Source organism: Callithrix jacchus, chromosome 5 (assembly GCF_049354715.1).
Source record: "Callithrix jacchus isolate 240 chromosome 5, calJac240_pri, whole genome shotgun sequence".
In the NCBI taxonomy this organism is placed as follows: domain Eukaryota; kingdom Metazoa; phylum Chordata; class Mammalia; order Primates; family Cebidae; genus Callithrix; species Callithrix jacchus.
In genome coordinates this window covers 125355780-125370997 of record NC_133506.1, presented here as the reverse complement: position 1 = coordinate 125370997, position 15218 = coordinate 125355780, and the positions used below count along the sequence as shown (strand labels likewise).

The window sequence follows — 15218 nt, the reverse complement described above, 5'->3', positions numbered from 1 at the left end:
GGTTTGTACTGCAAGAGCAAAATAACACAGACTGAGTAATTTACCCATAATAGAGTTTTTTTTCCTCACAGTTCTGGAGGTGAGCAAGTCCAAGATCAAAGTACTGGCAGCTTCTCTGAGGGCCTGTGCCAACAAAGGCATCTTTTTGCAACAACATCCTCATGTAAGAGGGGAAAGGACAACAGGAGATGACTGCTGTGCCCTCACCTGGTGAAGCGAGGAAGAGCAAAAGGGTCTCAGCTAGTTCCCTCCAGCCCCTTTCTAAGGTGCTAATCCATTCATGAGTTAACCACTTCCCAAAAGGCCCTACTTCTCACTACCACCACAATGGGGATTAAGTGTCAACACACGAATTTGGGGAGACATTGAAACCACAGCATCTCTCTTCCCAACTTAATCCTTTTTCTCCTTCACATGGGGTAACATTTCATATGCTCTTCTTTTTATCTTGTTTATTTTTTTCCTCTTCCATTGAAACTCTGTGTGTGTGTTATTTGTGTATGTGTGTTTTGTTCAGTCTTTAGCACCTAGTACAGTGCTATGCACATAGTAGGCACTTAATAAATATTCGTTAAATAAATGAATAAACCAAATTGAATTGAATCAAGATGCTTCTGGCAAACCTTAAGTTCCCTTATTTATTAACAGTATAAACAGTACAGAAGGAATGGTATACCACAATTTGAAGCTATTATATTCTAAACAGAGGTACTTCACTCATAAATAGAGCAGTCACATTAGCCAGGACTTAGACTTCTATGAATCTATGAATGTGGGCCGGCTCTGTAAACACTGCTGTGAAGGATACATTTTTTGCAGACCATGTAGGCACAGGTAGGATGGTCTGCCTGGTTATTTATGATACCTGCAAGCAATGTGGTTGGTAGTTTTATGTAGCTTAGATGTTTGTTTTTTGTTTTTGTTTTTTGAGACAGAGTTTTGCTCTTGTTGCTCAGGCTCAGTGCAATGGCAGGATCTCAACTCACTGCAACCTCCGCCGCCCAGGTTCAAGCTATTCTCCTGCCTCAGCCACCCAAGTAGCTGGAATTACAGGCATGTGTCAGCACACGGGGCTAATTTTCAGTAGAGATGAGGTTTCTCCATGTTGGTCAGGCTGGTCTCAAACTCCCAACCTCAGGTGATCCACCCGCCTCGACCTCCCAAAGTTTTGGGATTACAGGCATGAGCCACCGCGCCTGGCCATGGCTTAAACGTTCTGAATGATCTGGGAATCATGAATTTTCTATCAAGTCAGGGGCCAACACCAGCATCCTGGAGAACACAAAGATGGTTCACTCATTGAATGTGGGCCTTAGTGGCACTCGTTTCACTGTAGATACTAACAAGCAAATGTGGCCAGGTAGTTGGTCTCTTTCAACCAAACACATTAGGCAAAACACACAGCTAGCTATCAGTTTGGGGAGTTCATGGTATTTGGCTCCAACACATCCTAACAAACCCTCCTATAACTACCTACAGGGGGCAGTGCTTCTCAAGGCTAAAGTGTGGCTGCTGAGTTCTTATTCCTAAATGAACCATTGAGTAGTCTGTGCCCTCTGGGCTTAAGACATGCTTTTATACAGTCAGCAATGACTGTAAAAAAAAAAAGGAAACCTGCCCGGTTTTCACTAAACTAGATTCTTTTAGTTTTATAGCATAGTTCACCTACCACAGCGGAGAATGGCATGACCAAGTATACAATGTAATTTCTACGTAAAGGTAGGAAAATTAATCTCAGATTATATTTAGAAATTATCTTATTGTACCATGATATAAAATAATAACCTACTATGCCAAAAATTTTAGAAAAAAGTTAGCAGGGAAAGTTGTGTATTTACCATGAAGTACGGGCATATATTTATTCAAAACAAGTATATAGCAGTCTTATTTACAGAACCAAGATGAAAGTCAAAGGAAGGATTTCTCTAAAAGTTTTTACATTTGTTATATGAACTTAATATATAATGGTGTAAGCTAGTAATTACATCTAATGGCAATTAATATGTATTTTATTTCGGGAGGCTGAGGCAGGAGAATTGCCTGAACCCAGGAGGCAGAGGGTGTGGTGAGCCAAGATTGCGCCATTGCACTCCAGCCTGGGTAACAAGAGTGAAACTCCGTCTCAAAAAAAAAAAAAATGTATTTTATTTTATATACATAAAACATCATGTTTATTGAAACTGTTATGCAATTTCAATTAAACTGGCTTGGATCTTATGCATTATCATCTAACATTGCGTGTATTTTTTAAAAATGAGTTTGGTTAGCCCTTTTATGTTTGTTTTTTGTTTGTTTTCCAATGGAGAATTTTATTGGCTTGTCATTAATTTTGAGTAGAAAGTTAACAGGTATCTAGTTTGTAAAAATGTATTTGTTTATTTCAATTTTTATCCAATCAAATGTATTTTCTTTTCTTTTTTTTTTTTTTTGAGATAGAGTCTCACTCTGTCACCCAGACTGGAGGGCAGTGGTGTGATATCCCCTTGCTGCAGCTTCCACCTCCTGGGTTCAAGTGATTCTCGTGCCTCAGCCTCCTGAGTAGATGAGGCTACAGGCATGCGCCACCACACCTGGCTAAATTTCATATTTTTAGTAGAGACAGGGTTTCACCGTGTTGGCCAGGCTGGTCTTGAACTTCTGACCACAAGTGATCCACCTGCCTTGGCTTCCCAAAGTGCTGGGATTACAGGTGTGAGCCACTGCGCCCAGCCTCAAATATATTTTCTTTTTTAAAACAGGGTTTCACCATATTGGCTGGGCTGGTCTTGAACTCCTGACCTTGTGATCCACCCGCCTCAGCCTCCCAAAGTGCTGGGATTACAGGTGTGAGCCACCGCACCCAGCTTTGTATTTTCTAATAAGTTAAAAGGCCAAAAAAAAAAAAAAAAATCTGGCAACTTCTAGCTTCTTATTCAAGTCTTTGTATTCCTGTTGCTACTATAAACAAACAAACAAATAAAGCCTAAATACATTTACCTGAGATTTTATTAGAAAATTCTTTATTTCATCTTATCATTAAGCTACTTGGTGGCTTTCCTAGATAATCATACACATTTAGCTCTCCTATCTTGACTTTATTCCACATTCACATATTTGTTCACCTTGAAAAAGTATTTTTATGTTATCAATACACTGTATGCTTATTGCAAAAAATGTTAAAAAAATGTATAATCCTGCTACCCAGACATAATCACGTTAATATTTTGTTATATATTTCCTAAGGCTTTTTTCTGTGCATCTATAGATATATTTTACATTTTACATTGTGGATATCACAGTGCATAAATAACTTTTTTTTTTTTGAGATAGAGTTTCACTCTTGTTGCCCAGGCTGGAGTGCAATGGTTCTATCTCGCCTAACTGCAAACTCTGCCTCCCAGGTTCAAGTGATTCTCCTGCCTCAGCTTCCCAAGCAGCTGGGATTACGGGCATGCACCACCATGCCCGGCTAATTTTTATATTTTTAGTAGAGATGCGGTTTCTCCATGTTGGTCAGGCTGGTCTCAAACTCCCAACATCAGGTGATCCACCTGCTGGGATTATAGGCGTGAGCCACTGTGCCCGGCCCATAATAGCTTTTTATCCTACAATTTTCTTTCTTTTCTTTTCTTTTCTTTTTTTTTTTTTTTTTTTGAGACAGAGTCTCACTTTTGTCACCCATGCTAGAGTTCAGTGACTCGATCTCAGCTCACTGCAACCTCCACCTCCTGGGTTCAAGCCATTCTTGTGCCTCAGCCTCTTGAGTAGCTGGGATTACAGACGTGCGCCACCATGCCTGGCTAATTTTTGTGCTTTTAGTAGAAACGGGGTTTCACCATGTTGGCCAGGATGGTCTCGAACTCCCAACCTCAGATGATCCGTCTGTCTCGGCCTCCCAAAGTGTTGAGATTACAGGCATGAGCCACTGCACCTGGCCATTATTCCACATTTTAAAATAGAACATAATCATTTTCTTGGGATTAAAAAAATTAAAAGTTTTGGCTGTCTAATTTTCTGTCTATGTTGTACCACAACACACTCAACTATTTTTTGAGTGTGTTAGGGTACAAACACACATTTGTGTGCTGTGGCCAAAGAAAATATCTTTTGAACATTGTGTTGTTTTCTATTTTAAATTGTAAATAAAGAATGTGATGAATTTAAATAAGCTCCCATCCAGGGCTACATTTCAGTTCCCTGTCCTCCTCCCCCCCGCCACCTTATACTATGTACACAGTATAGATTGCTGGAAGTTGAATTACTTGATCTAAGGGTATGAATATTACTGAGTTATGTTTCCCACTCAAATTCATATGTTAGTTAGGCCTAATCTCCAATGTGACTATATCTGGAGAGAGGGTCATTAGGAAATAAAGTCACAAGGGTAGGACCCTAACCAATAGAAAGACTACTATAGTCTTATCAGTCTTATAAGAAGAGAAAGATATTTCTCTCTCTCCCCTGCAGCCCTGCTCTGTGAGGACATAGCAAGAAGGCAGCCCTCTATAAGCCAGAGAGAGCCCTCACCAGAAATCAAATCAGCTGGCACCTTTTCTTGGACTCCAGCCTCCAGAACTGTGAGAAATAAATTTCTATTGGTTAAGCCACCGAGTCTATGGTATTTTAATTTTATTATGGCAGCCTATGCAAACTAATAAAAATGCATTTGTTTTTTTTTTTTGGAAAGAGTTTCCCTCTGTTACTCAGGCTGGAGTACAGTAACACGATCTCAGCTCACTGCAACCTCTGCCTCCAGGGTTCAAGCGATTCTGGTGCCTCAGTCTCCCGAGTAGCTGGGATAACAGGCATGTACCACCATGACAGGGTAGTTTTTGTATTTTCATTAGAGATGGTGTTTCACCATGTTAGCCAGGTTGGTCTCAAACTCCTGGTCTCAAGTGATCCAGCTGCCTCAGCCTCCTGAAGTGCTAGAATTCAGGTGTGAGCCACCACGCCTGGCTTAAAAACATTTTTAAAGTTCTTGACACATGTTGATAAATTACTTTTGAGAAAGAGGTTACCAACACACACTACTCTGGCAGTATATAAGAAGCTCTATTGCCCTGTACCCTCAACAACATTCAAAAAAAATTTTTTAAACTTCATTCTAAAATATATATGTTTAAAGTATTTAAAAGTTCATACTTTTAAAGTTTTGTTTCATCAAAATTGTCTTCATTTTTATGGCATTGGCCCCTGAATCTGCCCATGTATTTTCAAGTTCCCAGTGTAGTAATATTTCATAGAAATAAAAATGTCTACTTGGGAATCCCAAAACAAAGCAAACAAACACATACAAACATTTAAAACTTTCAGCATTTTATCATTTCCATTTTTATAGTTATGTAAAGGAAAAGCTAAGAATTAAAAACCTGAGATTGTTTCAAGGCCATGTAAAAACAGGATCAACAATCAAAGACCATGATACAGGCTCTCTGATTTAAACCACTCACCTATTTGGAACAGAAAGATTTCATATTTGTTAGAAAGTAGTCATACCGAAAAATTGCCATAGAAGTGTAAATACATTCTCCCTTAATAAATTTAAATAAAGCCCTTACTTGCAGAACACTCTCCTTTTCTTGTTAAACACCGTAAATTATTATAGGTTTCATGCACAATAATTTTCTCTCCTGCTTGAAATAGAAATAAGTGATTTAAGAGATATGTTGGAGTTTAAAACTAAATTCCACTTCCCCATCTAGTTTTATACTGAGAACAGTGTAATGTACTCTCCACAAAATGCAAATATTTGCAGTATTAATTAGTTTACAATTAAACAGCAACAGAAATTTGCCAATTAATGCCACTGATAATTATCTTGAGGACAAACTCAGGGTGTTGTGACTTTATGTCTGACTCACTTTTCCATTCTTACTCCATTCTTAACTCACCTGTTCCATTCAGTATTACTTTACAGTACATCATGGACTCTTTTCCTAACTTGGCCTTGAGTTGGCACCAAGTGCATGGAGATGAAAATATCTTTCACGTCAGTCTGTCTTGCCTCATAACATTCTCAAGCTGTTTTCCCCATTTTAGCATTTCAAGGGCAGTTCTCTCCTACTGGGTCCTCTTAAAGAGGTGCCTGCAGTTGATAATAGAAGAAAGAAAAGAGGAAATTAAATTCACCTGTTCTGATCAAGCAGGCAAAAGGGGACAATCCAATGTCAAACAAAAGATATTTCAAAAGTCAACGGACTTTTGTTGTCTGAAAAGCCAGCCAGAAATGTCCTCAACCCAGAAAGTTTTTCTTATGGGCTCTGAATGTGCATCTTAATGTTATTTTTATAACATCAATGTTAGTTTTTATCTACCATAAATAGAAAAAAAACCCCACAACAACAAACCACTGAGTTGAGGAATTGGAATGATGATTACAGCAGTGTGATGAGTGAGTAGGGCATGGAATTAAAATGTCAGTTCTTCATATAGAAAATGTTACATTTCAGAAAAGAAACCCTCCATGGTTCTAAAAAGAAGTCACTTCAGTGATACTTTTTTTTTTTTTTTCAATTTAGAAGTTCAGGGGTCAGAGGTGTTTGAACCAGAACAAACTCCATCTTGAATAGAAGCTTGGTAAAATAAGGCTGAGACCTACTAGGCTGCACTCATTAAAGTATTCTTAGTCACAGAATGAAATAGGAGGTCGGCATAAGATATAGGTCATGCTGGGTGCCGTGGCTCATGTCTGTAATCCCAGCACTTTGGGAGACCAAAGCGAGTGGATCACCTGAGGTCGGGAGTTCGAGACCAGCCTGACCAACATGGAGAAACCCTGTCTCTACTAAAAATACAAAATTAGCTGGGCATGGTGGGGCATGCCTATAATCCTAGCTATTCGGGAGGTTGGGGCAGGAGAATCACTTGAACCCAGGAAGCAGAGGTTGCAGTGAGCCGAGATTGCGCCATTCACTCCAGCCTGGACGACAAGAGTGAAACTCCGTCTCACACACACAAAAAAAGATACAGGTCATAAAGACCTTGCTGATAAAACAGGTTGCATAAAGAAGCTGGCTAAAACCCACCAAAACCAAGAAGACAATGACAGTGACCTCTGGTGGTCTTCACTGCTACACTCCCAACAGCACCATGACAGTTTACAAATGCCATAGCAACATTGGGAAGTTACCCTACATGGTCCAAAAAGGGGAAGTATAAATAGTCCACCCCTTGTTTAGCATATAATCAAGAAATAACCATGAAAATGGGCAATCCTCAGCCCTCGGGGCTGCTTTATTCCTTTTCCTTCTTAATAAACTTGCTTTCACTTAATAAACTTGCTTTCACTTGCTTTATGGACTGCCTTGAATTCTTTCTCCCACGAGATCCAAGAACCCTCTCTTGGAGTCTGGATCAGGACTCCTTTCCAGTAACAGGGGTATAACAATTCTAATTTCTTAAATATCTAATGTGTGCTATAAATTGAACAGAAAAGATGCAAATAAGTGTCCATAATTTACTTGAAATGAAATTAGGTTCAAATTTAATTCTTCCTCTGTGTTCATTTCAGTGTGGAAAATGCCTATTTTAAAAAAATAATTGTATAGAATAAAGATGTTTCCTTATATTAGGTTCTAATAAAATTGAAAGCAGGCTGGAAAGTAATATTTGCATAGTGTCGGTTGAGACTTTTAGAAAAGACTTGAGTGTAATTTAAAGAATATTTTGATTCCTATAGAAAATTAGATGGTGTTCCTCTTCTTTCTATTGACCTAAATGTACACCCCAGGATAAGTGGTATCAGAGGATACCTTAGGAGAGGTATGGCTATTCCATGTCACTACACTTCAGCCAGGTTCTAGAGAATTGAATATATTGGTATTTTCCGCCAAGAAAGAACTTTCTCTAATAAAACATAAATGTGACATAAAAATGGTAAAACAGCTTTGTCAAGAGTGTCCAAAATTATATGTTGGCAAATTTTAGACAAATTAGATGTTATCAAGCCCCTGATCCTAAAGAAAAATAACAGGGCTGGGCATGGTGGCTCACGCCTGTAATCCCAACACTTTGGGAGGCTGAGGTAGGATGATCACTTGAGGTCAGCTGTTTGAGACCAGCCTGGCCAATATGGCAAAAACATGTCTCTACTATAAACACAAAAATTAGCTGGGCATGGAGGCAGATGCCTGAAATCCAAGCTACTTGGGAGGCTGAGGCCCAAGAATTGCTTGAACCCAGGAGGAGGAGATTGAAGTTGGCAGAGACCATGCCACTGCACTCCAGCCTGGGCAACAAAGCAAGACTCTGTCTCAAAAAAATAAATGAATAAATAAATTAATTAATTAAATGAATGAATGAAAAATAACAGTATTAAGTGATTAGTTTGTACTAGGCTATATACTAAGTGTGTCACTTGTATTACCTCAATGTAATACATTGGGCTTACTATTATGCTACAGATGAAGAAACTGAGACTAGGAGATGTTAATTTATCTCCCCGTGATTATACAGCTAGTATGTGTTGGAACTGTGGTTTCAATCTGCATCTTTAAAGCCGCTTTAATGTTTCTGTCCCTGTGCAAAATCTGTAACCACTGAATGGGTTCATCCTGCCTGCTACACAGATAAAGACCACAGCATTGCAGTGAAGAAAGAGTTTAACTGGCGTGAGGCCAGCCATGCCACATGGCCACACTGCATGAGAGACAGAGTTATTACTTAAATCAGTCTCATAGAAGGATCCTAGGTTAGGGATTTTGCCAAAGGCAGTTTGGAGGAAGGAAGGGGGTGGCTAAGAAATTGGTGTTTGCTACTGATTTAGTTAGGTCAGAGATAAAATTATAGAGAGTTAAAGCTGTCTTCTTTAGCTGAGTCACTCCTGGGAGGGTGGGCACAGGAGTGGTTTGGTGAGTCCAAGTGGAGCCATCAGTGTCAGACAAGCAAAAAAACCTCAAAAGATACCTCAAAGGCCAATATAAATTGTGATGTTTTCTGCAGGTGTTAATAGGGAAGTTTCATATCTTGCTGTCAGTCTATACCTTTGCAGAATTCAGCTCCTCTTCTCCCCCTCCCTAGCTTGGTTGTCTGTCATTAGCTTTACAGGGTGGTTGAGTTTTGGAGAAAGGGCTATTATCATTTAAACAATAACCTAAACATCTTCCAAAGTCAGCTCAGGAATAATTTTTTTTTAATTGCATTTTAGGTTTTGGGGTACATGTGCAGAACATGCAAGATAGTTGCATAGGTACACACATGGCAGTGTGTTCTGCTGCCTTCCTCCCCTTCACCCACATTTGGCATTTCTCCCCAGGCTATCCCTCCCCAGCTCCCCCACCACTGTCCCTCCCCTATTCCCCCCAATAGACCCCAGTGTGTAGTACTTCCCTCCGTGTCCATGCGTTCTCATTGTTCATCACCTGCCTATGAGTGAGAATATGCGGTATTTCATTTTCTGTTCTTGTGTCAGTTTGCTGAGAATGATGTTCTCCAGATTCATCCATGTCCCTACAAAGGACATGAACTCATCATTTTTGATTGCTGCATAATATTCCATGGTGTATATGTGCCACATTTTCCCAGTCCAGTCTATCATCGATGGGCATTTAGGTTGGATCCAGGTCTTTGCTATTGTAAACAGTGCTGTAATGAACATTCCTGTGCATGTGTCCTTATAGTAGAATGATTTATAGTCCTTTGGATATATACCCAGTAATGGGATTGCTGGGTCAAATGGAATTTCTATTTCTAAGGCCTTGAGGAATCGCCACACTGTCTTCCACAATGGTTGAACTAATTTACACTCCAACCAGCAGTGTAAAAGTGTTCCTATTTCTCCACATCCTCTCCAGCATCTGTTGTCTCCATATTTTTTAATGGTCACCATTCTAACTGGTGTAGATGATATCTCACTGTGGTTTTGATTTGCATCTCTCTAATGACCAGTGATGATGAGCATTTTTTCATATGTTTGTTGGCCTCATGTATGTCGTCTTTTGTAAAGTGTCTGTTCATATCCTTTGCCCATTTTTAAATGGGCTTGTTTGTTTTTTTCCTGTAAATCTGTTTGAGTTCTTTGTAAATTCTGAATATCAGCCCTTTGTCAGATGGGTAAACTGCAAAAATTTTTTCCCATTCTGTTGGTTGCCGATTCACTCTAGTGACTGTTTCTTTTGCCATGCAGAAGCTGTGGAGTTTGATTAGGTCCCATTTGTCTACTTTGGCTTTTGTTGCCAATGCTTTTGGTGTTTTGGTCATGAATTCCTTGCCTACTCCTATGTCCTGAATGGTTTTGCCTAGATTTTCTTCTAGGGTTTTTATGGTGCCAGGTCTCATGTTTAAGTCTTTAATCCATCTGGAGTTAATTTTAGTGTAAGGTGTCAGGAAGGGGTCCAGTTTCTGCTTTCTGCACATGGCTAGCCAGTTTTCCCAACACCATTTATTAAACAGGGAATCCTTTCCCCATTGCTTGTTTTTGTCAGGTTTATCCAAGATTGTATGGTTGTAGATATGTTGTGTTGCCTCCGATGCCTCTGTTGTATTCCATTGGTCTATATCTCTGTTTTGGTACCAGTACCATGCTGTTTTGATTACTGTAGCCTTGTAGTATAGTTTGAAGTCCAGTAGTGTGATTCCTCCAGCTGTGTTTTTTTGCTTAGAAGTGACTTGGCTATGCGGGCTCTCTTTTGGTTCCATATGAAGTTCATGGTGGTTTTTTCCAGTTCTGTGAATAAGGTCATTGGTAGCTTGATGGGGATAGCATTGATTCTGTAAATTACTTTGGGCAGTATAGCCATTTTCACGATATTGATTCTTCCTAACCAAGAACATGGAATGTTTCTCCATCTGTTTGTGTCCTCTCTTATTTCGTTGAGCAGTGGTTTGTAGTATTCCTTGAAGAAGTCTCTTACGTTCCTTGTAAGTTGTATTCCTAGGTATTTTATTCTTTTTGTAGCAATTGTGAATGGCAGTTGGTTCTTGATTTGGCTCTCTTTAAGTCTGTTATTGGTGTATAGGAATGCTTGTGATTTTTGCACATTGATTTTATACCTGAGACTTTGCTGAAGTTGTTTATCAGTTTCAGGAGTTTTTGGTCTGAGACGATGAGGTCTTCTAGGTATACTATCATGTCGTGTGCAAATAGAGACTATTTGGCTTCCACCTTTCCTATTTGAATACCCTTTATTTCTTTTTCTTGCCTGATTGCTCTGGCTAGAACTTCCAGCACTATATTGAATAGGAGTGGTGAAAGAGAGCATCCTTGTCTAGTGCTGGATTTCAAAGGGAATGCTTCCAGTTTTTGCCCATTCAGTATGATATTGGCTGTTGGTTTGTCATAAATAGCTTTTATTACTTTGAGATACGTTTTGTCAATACTGTGTTTATTGAGGGTTTTTAGCATAAAGGGCTATTGAATTTTGTCAAATGCCGTCTCTGCGTCAATTGAGATAATCATATGGTTTTTGTTTTTGGTTCTGTTTATGTGGTGAGTTACGTTGATAGACTTGCGTATGCTGAATCAGCCTTGCATCCCCGGGATGAATCCTACTTGATCATGATGGATAAATTTTTTGATGTGCTGTTGAAATCGGTTTGTCAGTATTTTATTGAAGATTTTTGCATCTATGTTCATCATGGATATTGGTCTGAAGTTTTCTTTTCTTGTTGAGTCTCTGCCGGGTTTTGGTATCAGGATGATGTTGGTCTCATAAAATGATTTGGGAAGGATTCCCTCTTTTTGGATTATTTGGAATAGTTTCAGAAGGAATGGTACCAGCTCCTCTTTGTGTGTCTGGTAGAATTCGGCTGTGAACCCATCTGGACCTCGGCTTTTTTTGAGTGGTAGGCTCTTAATTGCTGCCTCGACTTCAGACCTTGTTTTTGGTCTATTCATAGTTTCAGCTTCCTCCTGGTTTAGGCTTGGGAGGACACAGGTGTCCAGGAATTTATCCATTTCTTCCAAGTTTACTAGTTTATGTGCATAGAGTTGTTCGTAATATTCTCTGATGATGGTTTGAATTTCTGTGGAATCTGTGGTGATTTCCCCTTTATCATTTATTATTGCATCTATTTGGTTGTTCTCTCTTTTCTTTGTTATCAGTCTGGCTAGTGGTCTGTCTATTTTGTTGATCTTTTCAAAAAACCAGCTCTTGGATTTATTGATTTTTTGAAGGGTTTTTTGTGTTAAGATCCCCTTCAGTTCTGCTCTGATCTTAGTTATTTCTTGTCTTCTGCTAGGTTTTGAGTTTTTTTGATCTTGCTCCTCTAGCTCTTTCACTTTTGATGATAGGGTGTCAATTTTGGATCTCTCCACTCTTCTCATATGGGCATTTATTGCCATATATTTTCCTCTGAAGACTGCTTTAAGTGTGTCCCAGAGATTCTGGTATGTTATGTCTTCATTCTCCTTGGTTTCGAAGAACTTCTTTATTTCTGCCTTCAGTTCATTGTTTATGCAATCAACATTCAAGAGCCAGTTGTTCAGTTTCCATGAAGCTGTGCGGTTCTGAGTTAGTTTCTGAATTCTGAGTTCTAGTTTGATTGCACTATGGTCTGAAAGACTGTTTGTTATGCTTTCAGTTGTTTTGCATTTGCTGAGGAGTGCTTTACTTCCAATTATGTGGTCAATTTTAGCGTATGTGTGATGTGGCACTGAGAAGAATGTATATTCTGTGGATTTGGGGTGGAGAGTTCTGTAAATGTCTATCAGGTTTGCTTGTTCCAGGTCTGAGTTCAAGCCCTGGATAGCCTTGTTAATTTTCTGTCTGGTTGATATGTCTAATATTGACAGTGGAGTGTTAAAGTCTCCCACTATTATTGTGTGGGAGTCCAAGTCTTTTTGTAAGTCTTTAAGAACTTGCCTTATATATTTGGGTGCTCCTGTATGGGGTCATATATATTTAGGATCGTTAGCTCTTCTTGTTGTATCGATCCTTTTACCATTATGTAAGGACCTTCTTTGTCTCTTTTGATCTTTGTTGCTTTTTTTTTTTTTTTTTTTGAGATGGAGTTTCGCTCTTGTTACCCAGGCTGGAGTGCAATGGCGTGATCTCGGCTCACCGCAACCTCTGCCTCCTGGGTTCAGGCAATTCTCCTGCCTCAGCCTCCTGAATAGCTGGGATTACAGGCATGCGCCACCGTGCCCAGCTAATTTTTTTGTATTTTTAGTAGAGACGGGGTTTCACCATGTTGACCAGGATGGTCTCGATCTCTTGACCTCATGATCCACCCGCCTTGGCCTCCCAAAGGATCTTTGTTGCTTTAAAGTCTATTTTATCAGAGATGAGAATTGCAAATCCTGTTTTTTTTCCTGTCCATTTCTTGGTAAATTTTCCTCCATCCCTTTATTTTGAGCCTTTGTGTATCCTTGCCTGTGAGATGGGTTTCCTGGATACAGCACACCGATGGGTTTTGTTTTTTTATCCAATTTGCCAGTCTGTGTCTTTTGATTGGTGCATTTAGCCCATTTACATTTAGGGTTAATATTGTTATGTGTGAATTTGATGCTGCCATTTTGATGCTAGCTGGCTGTTTTGCCCATTAGTGGATGCAGATTCTTCATTTTGTTGATGCTCTTTAGCATCTGGTATGTTTTTTTAATGGCTGGTACTGGTTGTTTCTTTCTTTGTGTAGTGCCTCTTTCAGGAGCTCTTGTAAAGCAGGCCTGGTGGTGACAAAATCTCTGAGTACTTGCTTGTTTGCAAAGGATTTTATTTTTCCTTCACTTATGAAGCTCAGTTTGGCTGGATATGAAATTCTGGGTTGAAAGTTCTTTTCTTTAAGGATGTTGAGTATTGGCCCCCACTATCTTCTGGCTTGTAGGGTTTCTGCCGAGAGATCTGCTGTGAGTCTGATGGGCTTCCCTTTGTGGGTGACCTGACCTTTCTCTCTGGCTGCCCTTAGCATTTTCTTCTTCATTTCAACCCTGGTGAATCTGACGATTATGTGCCTTGGGTTGCTCTTCTTGCGGAATATCTTTGAGGTGTTCTCTGTATTTCCTAGTCTTGACTATTGGCCTGCCTTGCTAGGTTGGGGAAATTTTCCTGAATAATATCCTGAAGAGTCTTTTCCAGCTTGGATTCATTCTCTTCGTCACATTCTTGTACACCTATCAAACGTAGGTTAGGTCTCTTCACATAGTCCCACATTTCTTGGAGACTTTGTTCATTCCTTTCTGCACTTTTTTCTCTAGTCTTGGTTTCTCATTTTATTTCATTGAGTTGATCTTTGACTTCTGATATTCTTTCTTCTGCTTGGTCAATTCAGCTGTTGAAACTTGTGCATGCTTCGCAAAGTTCTCATGTTGTGTTTTTCAGCTCCTTCAATTCATTCATGTTGCTCTCTAAGTTGTCCATTCTTTTTATGATTTCCTCGAATCTTTTTTCCAATCTTTTTTCACGGTTCTTAGTTTCTTTGCATTGATTTAGAACATGTTCTTTTAGCTCACAGAAGTTTCTCATTACCCACCTTCTGAAGTCTGATTCCATCATTTCATCACACTCATTCTCCGTCCAGTTTTGTTCCCTTGCTGGTGAGGAGTTTTGGTCCTTTGTAGGAGGTGAGGTGTTTTGGTTTCAGGTGTTTTCCTCCTTTTTGCACTGGTTTCTTCCCATCTTTGTGGGTTTATTCACCTGTCGTCTGAGTAGTTGCTGACTTTTTGATTGGGTTTCTGAGTGGGCGCCCAGATTGTTGATGATGAAGTATTTCTGTTAATTAGTTTTCCTTCTAACAGTCTAGCCCCTCTGTTGTAGGACTGCTGAGGTCCAATCCAGGCCCTGCTTGTCTGGGGTACCCCTGTAGCAGCTGTGGAACAGTGAGGGGTGCTACCAGTTTCTTCTTCTGCTTTTTCCCAGAATGATGCCCGCCAAATGTCAGTCTGATTAGTCCTTTTTGAGGTGAATCTTTGGATATACAGGGGTCAGGGAGCTGCTTGAGGAGGTAGTCTGTACTTTATAGGAGCTCAAGTACTGAGCTATGAGCTCCGTTGACCATTCAGGGTGGTTAGGCCAGTATGTATAAGTCTGCTGCAGTAGAACTCATGAAACCTCTTTTTTTCCTCAGATGCTCTGTCTCAGGGAGTTAAGGCTTTCTTTGTGAGTATCCGTTGCACCTTCCTGCCCAGGTAGGAGGCAGTCTAGTCACTATTTGCCTGTCGAGGCTCCGTCCTGCTGCCACGGGCTCTGCCTTGTTGGCGGAGTCTCTCTGTTAAGGTGGTTTGCCTCGGCAATGGCAGGCTGCGTCAGCAATGGGAGTGTACCTCAGTAGGGGCGGTATGCTTCAGTAATGGCAGACGCCCC

The 15218-nt window shown here is 40.0% G+C and overlaps 1 protein-coding gene across 2 annotated transcripts in view; it reads right to left on the bottom strand.

Annotated features, from left to right (window-relative positions):
• The window catches only part of MAP2K6 (mitogen-activated protein kinase kinase 6), a 219513-nt gene that overhangs the window by 185161 nt on the left and 19134 nt on the right, over window positions 1–15218 (bottom strand). For both annotated transcript variants that reach the window (XM_078374516.1, XM_054256424.2), the window contains exon 3: window positions 5874–6067. In XM_078374516.1, the coding sequence (XP_078230642.1) occupies window positions 5874–5907 (34 nt within the window). In that variant the 5' untranslated portion in view covers window positions 5908–6067. The remainder of the gene's footprint in view (window positions 1–5873; window positions 6068–15218) is intronic.